The 13,125-nt window shown below is 44.4% G+C and overlaps 1 protein-coding gene across 6 annotated transcripts in view; it reads left to right on the top strand.

The window, feature by feature from the left end:
* The window catches only part of LOC133432525 (histone-lysine N-methyltransferase ASH1L-like), a 19,134-nt gene extending 6,009 nt beyond the window's left edge, over positions 1-13,125 (top strand). For 2 of the 6 annotated variants that reach the window (XM_061716897.1, XM_061716898.1), the window contains exons 3-14: positions 1,721-5,849; positions 7,345-7,696; positions 7,853-8,026; positions 9,150-9,244; positions 9,321-9,394; positions 9,509-9,554; positions 9,640-9,680; positions 9,781-9,851; positions 9,954-10,129; positions 10,599-10,690; positions 10,820-10,961; positions 11,046-13,125. In XM_061716897.1, coding sequence (XP_061572881.1) covers positions 1,721-5,849; positions 7,345-7,696; positions 7,853-8,026; positions 9,150-9,244; positions 9,321-9,394; positions 9,509-9,554; positions 9,640-9,680; positions 9,781-9,851; positions 9,954-10,129; positions 10,599-10,690; positions 10,820-10,945 — 5,376 coding nt within the window. In that variant the 3' untranslated portion in view covers positions 10,946-10,961; positions 11,046-13,125. Of the gene's footprint in view, positions 1-1,720; positions 5,850-7,344; positions 7,697-7,765; positions 8,027-9,149; positions 9,245-9,320; positions 9,395-9,508; positions 9,555-9,639; positions 9,681-9,780; positions 9,852-9,953; positions 10,143-10,598; positions 10,691-10,819; positions 10,962-11,045 lie in introns of those variants that run through there. The other 4 variants (XR_009776833.1, XR_009776840.1, XR_009776846.1 and 1 more) reach the window with 4 other exon arrangements.

The following is a 13,125-nucleotide window of genomic DNA, read 5'->3' as shown; positions in this document are numbered from 1 at the left end:
TTCCTTCCTTCACGTACGTAACACAGAACCATAAATTCGACTTTACACAAAAACATCATCAACAGGAATTTATCGTTTTTACCGTGAGATGACAAATTCTTACCGTGGGGAATATTTTTGACGGTATCGTGAACGGTAAAATATCGCCCATTCCTAGTACCTGCAATAAATCTGCTAGTAAGTTAACACAAAAAAACAACAAATAATGACTGATTGTTTTCATGCATTATTTATGTACCACAGTAATATTTTCATTTGGTTTTCATACGTCACCACCTAAATGAATCACCCGGCTTTGTGCTCACATGTAAAATGAGATCTCAATTCTAAAACCTAAGAAGCACACAACAATTAACATACTTATAAATAGGACAACAGCCTGGCAACCAGTTAGAGTTATTTCAAACACTAGATCCACCGGTCCTTATGATAATCACGCAAGGGAAAGCTTATAGCTTTAGCTGCTCAAACGCCACTCAAGCAGCAGCATGCCAAAATGACTGAACAAGTATGAAATGTCAAGCCTTCTCATCTGTATTAGTGGCAATTTATAGCTACCAATAGCAAAGCTTTCTCACTCTCTTTCTGTCTCTTGGTTCTCTGTATCTGTCCCTCTCTTCTATTTTTACATCCCCCCTTTTTCTCTAGCTGCTCTCATTTATCTTTCACTCCCCACTCTGTCCCTGTCCCACTCCCTTCCTTTCTGTTTCTCTCCTTTTGTATTTCTCTTTTCTATGTTAACTGTGTTCGTGTATCCATCACCTCGTTATCTTATTCAATCCTCCTTGGTTAAGTCATTTTACCCTTATACTCTCTTTTAATGGACGTGCAGTAACAAAATCATGGTTTTCCTGTTGTCTGTTGCATCTGTCAACAGCAAACTAATGGGGATCAAAAATAGGGGTGGGTATTGGGAAGGACCTCACGATACGATACGCATCACGATACTTGAGCCACGATACGATACACATTGCGATATCCCGATTATGCGATATCCCGATTATTATATTCTACATAGTTCACCGAAAAATTTAAAAATGCATTACACATCTTAAAATCCAAGTTGTATATGTGTACATCAGATGATAGTGATGGATCTTAAAATCCGAGTTGCACGTTCATCAGATTATAGTGACAATTCATGGGACAAACTGAGTCAAAACAATGTTTTATTATAACTATACAAGCTAAAGTTACAACTTATTTGTATATGTTTTTCATATTATTTACATCATATGAAATTAACATTAAATTTAGTATGAGGTTGCTTTAATTATGTGGCAAATGATAATAAACACAAGAAAGATGGGTACTAAAACCAAGGACAGGCACAGTGATCAGTCAGTATAGATATAAATCCATAAATAAATAAACCTCTGTCCATTATTTTTCATTTTTTAAGGACAGGCAATTGTGTTATATAAAAAATAAATTATAAAATGAAATAAAACGTGAAATAAAACCTGAGCTCAGTGCAGGGCCCTCCCAGGGTTGGTAGAGAGTAGCAATGCCCAGGACTGTCACTTAGGTAGAAGCACTGGGTGATATAATGGGAAAAAGATCGGGGATAAAAAAAAAAAAAATCGATATTCAAATTTTTAATATCGATATTGAATCGGCTGGAAAAGTATCGCGATATATTGCCATATCGATATTTTTGCCCACCCCTAATCAAAAACATTGCTGTCTGTGACAGAGATTGTATATTTGCATTCCCCAGGTTCCCAACAAGCTGGCTGATAAGACAGAGGAGAATTCAAATGGTTTGTCAGAGGGAGTGAAGAAGGACAAGCTTCCAAACGTCAATGGCCAGCCTATTCATAAAGGATCCAAACCGGGCCCAGCCACAACAGATCAGACAACTTCAACCACTCCAGCCACCCCATGCATCCAAACAGTCTCCACAGTGGAAACCAGGAATGATGCGAATAGCTCCAAGAAACATAATGGTTTGGCTCCTACGGCAAAGCAGAAGGGACTATCAAATGGGAAAAGTTCTGCAAAAATCCTTGGCAATTCACCGTCATCGAAAAACAAAGCTGGAAAACACAGCAGCTCCTTCTCCGTTTCTTCCATGGACTCCTCAACAAGACTTCCAGTCTCCACTAGCGCCCATAAAGAACTCTCTAGTAGGATTAGGCCAGACTCTCCTTCCTATCAGCCAGTCACCCCTAAATCACAGTCCTCCTCTACTGGGGATCTCTCCTCTGGCCATTCCCAAGTGTGGGGTCCCTCTTTCCAGCTCCCACCAGAGAAAAATAAAGAGAGGGACAAGAAAGCTAAGAAAGACAGAAAGAGAGATAAAAAGTTGAAGTCAGATAGGCTTGGGGTTGACAGAGCAAGGGGCGAGAGCAGAAAGGAAGAAGTCAAGAAGAAAAGGGAAAAGGGGAAGGATGGAAAATCAAGGCATGATAAAGAAAAGGATGAAAGATGCAGAACTGAGGATTCACGCAGAGATGAACTAAAGACTGAAAAAAGAAATGTTGAGAAAAAGAGGGAAAAGCTTAGTCCGGATAGACAAAGAACAGAGGATCATACTGCAAAATGTGGTGAAACAGCTGGTAAACCAGACAAAACCTGTAAAGCAGTGAATCAAAGCAGATTAGAAGAGAAAGGAAAGACAGATGACAGTTGCAAGCCAGCTAAACAAGCTGAGCCTGCAACAACAACAGGTGATACCAGTAAATCAAAAGAACAAGACGTCTCAAGACATTCAACTGGGCCTCCAATCCACTTCGCTTCCTCTGCTCCGCCCCCTTTGGCCACGCCTTCTGCTCATGCTCCCATTTCTCCCCCTTTTTCCCCCCAAGAGCAAGATAGTCGACCACTCAAAAAACGTAAAGCCAGAAGACCCAGTTGGACAAAGTTAGTGCACCGTTCTCAGAGGGCAGAAAATCAGGAGGCCCCTACCGATTCACTACATAAACCTTCATTAATTTTCCCCCCGGTCACCAAGACCCCCCTCCCGGGCAAAGCCATCGCTCAGCAGAGTGATGAGTCACACCCAGCACCCTCCTTATCCGGCTGCTCCTCCCCTCTGTCTCATGCAGTCAAATCGCCAATCTCAAAGGAGAATTTATCCACATCAGAGCCGAGCCCCCCTGCTTCCAGATCGACCGTAAATGTAGCCCGAAAGAGGGGCCGTCCGAAATCCCACAGCTTTAGCTTGGATGAACTTCCCCCTCGACTTTCACCGAATGGTATCCCGACTGAGGCGCCTCCTCTGGGGTGTGACGGAGTTCAAAAAGCCCCTGTGCTGGAGCCAAGTCCCGTACTGCAGTGTGCAGCTCAGTCTAAATTCAGCCTGAAGAAGCGCGGCCGTCCTCCCAAACGAGCACTCTCTGAGGACCAGAGTGCAGATGCACTGAATCATACTGATCACACGGAACGGAGTAAAGATTTTCATCCCTCTGAGAAGGGGAACCGGCAGCTAAAGATCAGGAGACTGATAAACGAAATGAAGAAAAGGAAGAAGAAGAGATTTCAAAAAGCAATGCTGACTGCTTACGGAGGAAAGGAGAGGAAGGGAGACATGGCAGCAGATGGTGAAACCTCACTGAGATTGTGTAAATCGATTGAAGCTACAACAGTACACACACTTTCAGCCCTATCCTCCTCTTTTGGGAGCAAGCTGGGTCCTCAGATCAATGTGAGCAAAAGAGGGACCATCTACATGGGCAAGAGGCGAGGACGCAAGCCTAAATCTCAAACAGCTCACCTAAATTCCAGCTCCCAGAACTCCACTCAGCCGTCTCTGTTTACCAACCCTTCTGAGACGTCTCTCTTCTCATCTAACCAACCGCAGCTTCCTCCCTCTCACCCCTTCCCTTCCCCATCCCTGACCCACTCCAGTGGAGCCCAGAGTCCGTACAGTGAAGGAAGCTTGACGGAACCAACATCTTCCCTCCTTTTTTCTCACCCGCTCTCCCTCCCTTCCCCATCCTCCTCCTGCACATCCTCCCGACCTCCCTCCTCCTCGTCCCTGTCTCCTTTCGTCAAGAAGAGTTGTCCATGTCAGGGAAGGCATCACTTCCCCTTTCACCAGTCTTCATGTAAGCTCTCCTGTGCCACGCCGCCCATGCATCACACGCCGGGCTCTCCCGCTCAGCTGAAGGAGGCCACGCCCTCCCCCAGGAGCGAGTCACACAGTGACGAGACTCTGCCGAGCGACAGTGGGATTGGAACCGATAACAACAGCGTCTCAGAGCGAGGGGAGATGACGGGAGCTCGAGGAATATTGAGGTTGGGCCAGGGATCCGGGGTGATTCTTGGGGGTCAAAGACTCGCTTCTTCTCTTGTGGACCGTCCTTCTCTTGTCTCACCCCCACTTTCTCACATGGCCAGACACGGAAATCCCATGAGCAGCTCAAACACGGTGGAGCAGCACAGAGACAGGCACCGACACAGGCGTAGAGAGTATGACCATTCCTCGTCCTGCACTTGCCTGTGCCCTTGCCCCTGCCCGGGGCACAACAAGTGCACCCACTCCACCTATTACCGTTGCCTTGGCCACAATGCACTGAAGAGACAGAAAAATAAACACAAGAAGAAGCACCAGCAGCTGCTCATGCAGGATCCAGAGTTTCTGGCAGAGCTAGATGACCTGATTGCTCAGTTCAATCAGGTCCACATCGGACGGCGAAGTTGGGCGAGGACTGGACTGGGTCAGGGCTTTGATGGGGGCGCTGCCGGAGGAAGACGGCACCATTCCTCCTCTCATTCCCTCCGCTCCAACATCTTCAGGATCAATCTCAATGGCTACTACTCTCCCCATCCTTCATCTTTCTCTGCTAGTCCCTCTTTCACCCCCCAGCCTTTCTACCCCTGCCACTGTAACAGGAAGCCAGACCGCAGGCAATGTGGCTGCTCATCCAAGTTCCAGGAAGCTATTGAAAATATGGGGTTTTACAGCAGCTATCCGCCAGCTACCCCAGCACTCTACCACCATCTTCCCAGCTCGTACCCACTTCCTCCCCCTCACCAGTATGCGCCCCATCATGGGGCTCATCACGCCCACTTCCTCCTCAACCCTGCCAGATTCCACAGACGGAGGAGTAGGTTGCTGAGGGAGGGAGTTTTAGGAGGGGAGGTTGAGGGGGATTTAGGGGGAGGCAGTGGAGGAGGCAGCTCAGGGTTCACATCCAGTCTTTCTTGTGGCTGTGGGAGGAGCGAACACAAACACAAACATAAACATCGTCATAGGCACTGCGAACGAGACATGGACGATGATGAGGAGTTGCATGAGGACGAGGAGGAAGATGGAATGGAGAGAGACGGGCGGCATAGTTTAAAAGCACGTTCGGCGTTCATTCTAGGGCAAGGAGAGGGAGGAAGAAAAGGTGCGAGAGGACCAGAGAGCATGCTGGCTAAAGAATCACCCTGGTTACGCCATAATGGAAATGAATCCTTCGCTTTTGGTACTTCCTCTACATCATCATCTTCAGCAGAGAGGTACAAACAGACCTCTCTCACCTCACTGGGATTAGGATCTTCTCACCTGTCTTCATTCGGAGGAGGCTGGGGTGGCTTGGGTCAGAGCTGGACAAAATTCGGCAGCCTGGGAAGCCCGGGATTTGGAAATCCAAACCCCAGCTGGAGGGGCCTCAGTGGCGACAAGAACGCTAGCAGGGTGGTCGTGTCAGACGGAGAGGACGAGGACGATGAGGACGATAATGACTCAGCCCTGTACGGGACGTCTCCATCCCCAACTCACACCAACCTGTTCACTTCTGCTGCCATGGCAACGTGGGGGAGAGGTCTCAGGGGCAGCCCGGCCAGTAAGACTCCAGGAAGTGGAGAAAGGTCATGGAGAAGAAACGAGCCGGCGTGGACGGAGAGGAGAGAAACAGGTGAGGATATATGAATGATTGGATCCATAAATGTGTGAGAGAGTCGTTGCCTCTGAGGTTATGTTGACCTTTTTTAAAAATATATATTTTTATACACTTTTTCTCATTTTTTATCACCCAGTGCTCCTACGTGAGTATCAATCCTGGACATTGCTCTGCCTCTGCCAACCCCCGGACGGTGGTTGCAGGGTGTATGCATTTTTTTTTAAACTGAAAACTTCTTCCTCTGAAACCTACAAGAGTTTCTATTGCATTTTGAACTTCTTGAATGTGCTGTTACTTCATTGACAGAAAAGGGGAATATATTTTGAGAACTGACAGCAATCTAGATTAAATGACTGTAGCTAAAACACAACAATACCAACCAAATTGTGACAGCTAGCTGAGATAATAAGGTTCTGCCAAGAGTCTCTTTTCACATCTTTTCTTCTTTTTTTTCAAATTTTATTTTTGCACAATGTTGCAGAGGAAACTTTGGCAAAAGTAGTCAGCCAAATATAGTGACGTGCATGGCTTTTTCTCAGGAGTTGTTGATCCATGCATCAAAGCCTGGAGGGTGTATGAAAAGAAATCAGACTCCATTCTTTTTATAGCTAGTTTCAGACACACTCTGCTGCGCAAGAGTGGTGATTGATGCGCACACAGCCGTTCTGGAGCTACTCCTGGAAGAAGTTGTGAAAAACTCTTATAGCTGGAAGGCAGCATCTTGAGAAGAATATGCCAGAAAATCTTTGAAATTTTCCTGGTCTGCATTGAGCCGCACGTCGTCACTGCCCAGGGCGGCCCGGTGAAGACAGTCATCAGTTAACCACTAGATTAGCTATTTAAAGCTTGGCCTTGGCCTATTCCTCAATGCAGGCCAACAGGGCGCTATTTGACTTGGAAAAATCCAATAAGGAAAGAGTGGTCAGTCTTGTCAGGGACTGTGGAAAATGGAACAAAAAAAAGAGAACAGCCTCAGGAGAGATTGATGAAGGAAAAGCAAGGGAAGGAGGTCAGAAAAAAGGGGGCACAGACAGCTTATGAGGAAAAATGCCCTTTTTGAAAGCGGCTGAGTTTTGTGAAGTATGAGCAGGAGTCCGAAGCACGATAGGACACTCTTTTTTTTTTCTTATTGTATTTTGTGTAAGTCCCTTTTAACAAAAACAAATACTGTGCAAGAATGTTGACATGCTCATTCAGAAGGTATGTATGCTTCACCGTGTTTGTGTGCATTTTTTGGATTTCTTTTTATTACAGCGTGTGTATTCTACTCATAAATCACTTTTTAATGCATTTCCCAGAAGTGATCTGGTCAGAGGAAATGTTGTGACTCACCTAATCTGTGGTCCATCCGCATGACTCAGCCTAGGCCGGCCTCACCTCACACCTCCTGCTGGCTCAATCACTGATCCACATCTGTCTCATTTCCTCTCTGCCACTCACACCCTGCCCTCCCTTCTTGCCTCCATCTGCCTCAACCCCTCCTTCTTGCTTTGTGTTTTGATGACTGCAGGTTTACAAGGTGACTCGAGAAGCCGGGGGCAGCAGAAAAGTGTGCCAACTCCAGACAGTGTGGTGGTGAAAAACAAAAGAAGGCCAGGGCGGCCCAGGAAGCACCCACTGCCCTCTACCGCGTCCTCCCCCACTCACTCATCTGCAACGCCGCCTAGGTCATTGGCTGACTTCTTGCCAGGGCGCAGCCACAACAGAGATGGGAGAGAAGCAGGAGGGAGAAAAGAAGACTTTGCGCTTGAGAGAGGGGGAGGAGGAGGTGGGACAAAACAGCAGGTGACAGAGTTGGAGTTGCAGGCCAAGAGCAAAAGAGGACGGAAGAGAAAACATAGCGACTCTTCTTATTATCAGAGGTAAACTCCAGAGCTGGTTGACTTGAATATTCAATACAACCACTCACTATATTAACCCGCTGTTTTCAGCACTGTGTGCTAAACCAGTGCCGTTTCTCTCTTTCCCTTTTTCCCCCCTCTATCATTCTACCTCTTCCTTCGTGCTTTCCCTTTTAGCGTCACGGATAAACCTGAGTGTGATGCCGTCTCTGAATGTCTCAGCCACTCAGATGTCGACCAGGCTCCGTCCCAACCAGTAACCATCCAAAGAGAGGACAAAACTGATTCTGATCCTCTCAGAAAGAAGTTCTTAAGGGCAGGGCTTTACTCTGACGATTATAAAACCACAGAGTGAGTAGACGGAATGCACAAATGCCTGATATGACACTGTTGGTGCTTCATTGTTTATGTAAAACCCCAAATATGAACATTTTGGAATATTAAAGATTTGTAATTTAAAAAATGTTTTAATTCATTCATTTCTGCATGTCAGGGCTGCAACACATTCTTAAAAAAGTCATAAAACGGAAGCTTTTACCGCTTAAAATGTCACCATTTTTTTCATTTCAAAGGCGTTCTGTAATTGAGGATACCAGACATGTTTTGCTTGTTATTTTTCCCCAATTTCCATGCAAAATCTTCTCAGTTTATGTATAACGGTACAGGTTGCATTTTTCCTTTTAAACTTCACACATTTTCTCAGGGGAGCAGGTCAGAAGTGCAGGCAGGCCAGTCCAGTACCGGCACCTGCGTCTTCCTCAGTCATGCCTTTGTAGTCTGTGCAGAATGTTATGTTAGCTATAAATCACAAAAGCTTAAACAACATTTTGAACTTGCACTGATACAAACCCATACCACCACAGAGACTGACTTCAGTGACATCTGTAAATGTAAATCAGTACTGTAGAGGTTGATTAAAGTTTCTCAAAGTGATCCCATTCCCATGTAGTTGTATCAGCTATCGATTATAGCAGTTCTGGATATAGAGCATTCAGTGGGATCAGGGATCACAGATGACCAGCTCAGGCGTGCATCGTTACCCTTAATGCACTGACATTTCTTCCGATTTTATTTTTAAATTAATGGTATTTTGCACTATAGAGGGAGAATTATGCAAATACCTTCCCATTTTTCTTAGAGAAACACTATTTTAAACAATTTAAAGATTTTATAACCCATTTGTGAGCAAACCGAAGATCCTCTGCACATATTTCTGCCTTAAAGACTCAGACTGTCATGGATGTCATGGACTTTCATGGCAGCAAATCATCATTAGGAAAATCTGTTGACATTACTTGTTTGAAATAATATCATCAATACTTAATGTATTGATGTTTGGGATATGTTGCAGTCTATTAAATCATGTCCAAGTAAATGTAAAAATCACCTATATTTTTCAGCATTAAACCAACTCTTCCAACTTTTTCTGATTTGGATTTTTATTTATTTTATTTTGTTTATTTGTCTTTTCCAGCCCCCCCTCCCATGCCCAGAAGTACTGCAGCGACAGGGTGGAGTACACACCAGGGGAGCAGGAGTATAGCCTTTTACCTGCTCCCTTACATGTCGGTGAGTACAGGAGAATATCTGAACTGTCCAAGTGGTCAGTCATTACTGTGCTATAAACTCCCCTCATCCTCTGCAGGAAAGTACCTGAGGCTAAAGCGAATTCATTTCCAGTTGCCCTATGATGTGATGTGGCTGTGGCAGCACAACCAGGTAAAGCTGCGTCCAGAAACACAAAATCCTGGAGCTAGAAATACTTTTGAGATAAAAGAGTGTCACTTTTGAAGGTCTTTCTTCAGATGTAATTCGTACATTACTCGTTTACAGCTTCACCGGCAGCCAAATGTACCCCTGAGGAGGAAACGGCGCTACTGTGAGTTGCTATTATTAGATAGTGTTATTGCCATGTTTAGCTGATATTTCAGATCTGCATCTAACTGTGTATCTAATTCACTCAGGCCGCATGAAAGAGAGGGCTTCGTCCTCCCAGCAGACAGTGGTGAGTTTTGTGGCTTGAAGTCGTATTCCAATGTCACTTTGATTAAAGGCACCTCCAAATTTACGTGTATCCATCTCTCCGTGTGATTTTTACTGCACAGGAGGAGAGCTGCAGCGACATCGCCAGCTTATTCCCTCATCTCGACATGGAGCCTTTGACCAGCAGCGAGAGGTACACAGACGGAGCAGAGCGATTCAGATTTCACGATAAACAGCGACGAAGCGCTCCAGAACTAATGTCAGCGCTTAATGTTTCTTCCCGTGTGTTCGCCAGGAGCTTCGTGGTGAGACACCACGTGTTCCTCGTGAGGAACTGGGAGCTTGTGAGGGACCGACAGATCCGAATGAGGATACAAAGGGAGAGGGAAAGAGACGAGGAGGGAGAAGAGGGAGACTTGCAGCATCTGTCTTGTGATGGAGCCGATGGGGACGACAGCCACATCAAGTCAGGTCCATGAAGCAAGTGTGTGTGTTAGTTTTTGTTTCTGTAGGTGTTTGTGTATGCATATGTGGTTGAACTCATTCATTTTTTTTTTTTGACTGTACATCTGCTTTTGTGTGTATGTGTCGGGTCTTCTGCTGTTCGTGTGCATGTATGTGTGTGTTGTGTACTCGTTTGTCCTCATGTTTGGCTCGTCTCTCCATATCATACTCAGCAGCACAAACTAAGTGGTTTTCCAACCACAGAATGCAGCCTGCAGAAATCCTTCCCCATTTCTGTCATCCAGCGTTGGTGTCCAAAAACCCGGCAGGCATCGAGTTTCCCCATTAGCAATGAAACCACACACTTTCCATCTATAACTCTTTGACTGAATGTAGATAGAAATGAAAGGGAAACAGGAGCACATATAATTAGATGTATTTTGTAAAAATGCTCCTCCTGCATTTACTAACATCCAGAATACTCTTTGACCCTCAGATCAGTCGGTGGGGGTGGAGGTGACGGTTATAACCAGTGACCCCCACCACCAAAGTCAGGACACCTCCAGCTCGCTCACTGCCAGCCCCTGTGTGAGTTAACAAACATAACAACACCTACATAGAAAGGAAAAAAAAAAATATTTCAACAGTGCGAAGATAAAAAATCTGGTTTTGCAATTTTCTTTTTCATTTTTTTTATTGCATACGTATTTGTTCCAGCCCACCAAAACCCAGAACAGAAAAAAGGAGGAGGGAGAAAGAATAAATCAAGGGGAAGAAGTCTGCAGCAAAGAACGGAGGAGGAAACGGCTGAATGATTTACTTTTGACCCTGCAGCATTCATAAGCTAACAGAGGCAGAGGTAAGCGGAGCATCCCGAGCTACTGAAACACGAGATTTACAAGCGTATGCACCATTTTGTTGATAGTATCTCGTGTCCGTATAGGTGGAACCACTCTGAGAAAGGGACCAGGCCCACCACTGGACAGATGTACAAGGACTGATGTCACTGCACTGCCATGAACAATAGAAATGCCTCAGAGAAACAGTAGACAAAAGACAAGGAGAGCTTGAAAATCACAGCAGCTGAAAATGCAGGAAAGGCATCGCCCACACCTGACAGGCGAGTCTGTTGAACCTTGCACTCTGAAGGGCATCACAAGAAGGATGAAACCATGGCAACATGTATTTTGTCCGAGCAGTGAGAGATGAGAGAAACGGAGATGGACTGTCCTGGATGAAAGAAAGAAACAGACCAGCTGAAATGAATTTGCACTAGTGCTGGATGAACAAGCACACTAAAGACTGTATGTATGCTGAGTGGACACACTATACACACAAACATACACACACACACACACACACACACACACACACATATACAGTTTTAATGCTCTTACTTCAGCACCTTAAGCAAATTGGGGAAAGACACATATTGCACCAGAGGCTGGAAGTGGACATATATGGTACTCAGCATTTCAGCTCTGAAGTTTCAAAGAGACTAGGAGCTCACACTCTGCCCGGGAGGAACACAAATGTAGCCCGGGCCCTAAGTAGGTCAAAATTGAACCCTCATTTAAGCTTTCAAAGTCAAACTGCACCTTTGGGAACCGGAACAAGGAGAAGTGAGCCAGTTAAAAGCTGTTGAGACAGTGTTAGGGTTTTGCTTCACTTTTAAAAGAAAGTGTCTGCTATGTACCAGTGAATGGGCTGGGGAGGGGATGGGCCTAGCAATAGGAATTTTGGCATTGCTGCAAGAGAATTTCTAATGAGGTTTTAAGAAAGAGGTTATTTTTGGAAAAGAAAGAAAGAAAGAAAGAAAGAGAGACAGTTTGGCACTGTCTGTTGTACAAATGGACAAAATATATCAGCGATAGGAACTTTAATTGTTAACTATTTTCAGTATTGGTCTTCTGAAGGAGGGGAGGTGGATGTGTAAAAAGTGGTTTTGTTTACTTTAGACTGCCTTTGAGAATGTTTCACTCTTTGCTTCAGAGCATTGACAATCTGAATGTCCTTGGATGGGGGGCGGGTGGGGTGGGGGACGACTGACGGAAAGGGAACGGAAGCTACGAACCGATGTACCCCAAATGCTCTGCAGAAGTGCCATGATGTTTTGTGTGCATAGCTAAGAGAACTCATGCAGTCTTTAAAAGCAATATCTCCTCTGATAAGGACTATATAAGAACTTCAGTTGTTTTTGTTTTGTTTCATTTATCTTAATTTTTTTTAAATTGGTGAATATTTGTCAATCGGAGGTTATTTTTCTGTACAAATGCATCGTAGAAAGCTCTGATCTTATGAGCAATGGGGGTGATCCACTTAGTGGAAGTAAGCGTTCATTTTCGTGTGAATGTACAGTACATCGTGAGATCTTTTTTCCTTCCATCAGCAGTAGCTTGTAAAAAGAGTATTATACATGACAGTACTATCTGGATTATACATGAAGCTAATAATCAAATATTTCATTTAATGAGATGTTTTTTAACATATTGTCAAGCTGACCAATATATCAGACATTTCTCCTTACAACTGACTATGATTGTATATGTTTTTTTTTTTTTTTTTGTAAAGTTACATATTTTGTCTCTCGTTTTCTTTGTTTTTTTGTTTTTTCCCTTAGCTGAGTGTACTTTTGTTTTTGGTCAGACAATCAGTGACAGTGAATTAGTTTTTCCAGTGTTAAATTTCTGCTGTCCTTCAGTAGTGTGGCTTCTAATAACAAGCCAAGAAAGTGCAATTTCTTTGACTGTTTACAGACTGTATGTATATTTTTCCTCTTTCCTTTTTTAAAACTAAGAGCACTACATTATTGCCAGTGGATGATTAACTTTATAGCAAAGGTACACATAAAGAGTTATTTATCTAGTTTGCATGACATGTAACCTTTGCCTGTTGCCTCTGATTTTGTGCATCTGAAAAACAAAACATCAAAACAACTCGATGCCATAGAATGTCAGTACAGACTTTTTGCCTCTATATCCATGATAATAAAAGTATTTTATGTCTACTAGTACTACACCTGG

This window comes from Cololabis saira, chromosome 3 (assembly GCF_033807715.1).
Source record: "Cololabis saira isolate AMF1-May2022 chromosome 3, fColSai1.1, whole genome shotgun sequence".
In the NCBI taxonomy this organism is placed as follows: domain Eukaryota; kingdom Metazoa; phylum Chordata; class Actinopteri; order Beloniformes; family Belonidae; genus Cololabis; species Cololabis saira.
This window is presented reverse-complemented; position numbering and strand designations above follow the sequence as displayed.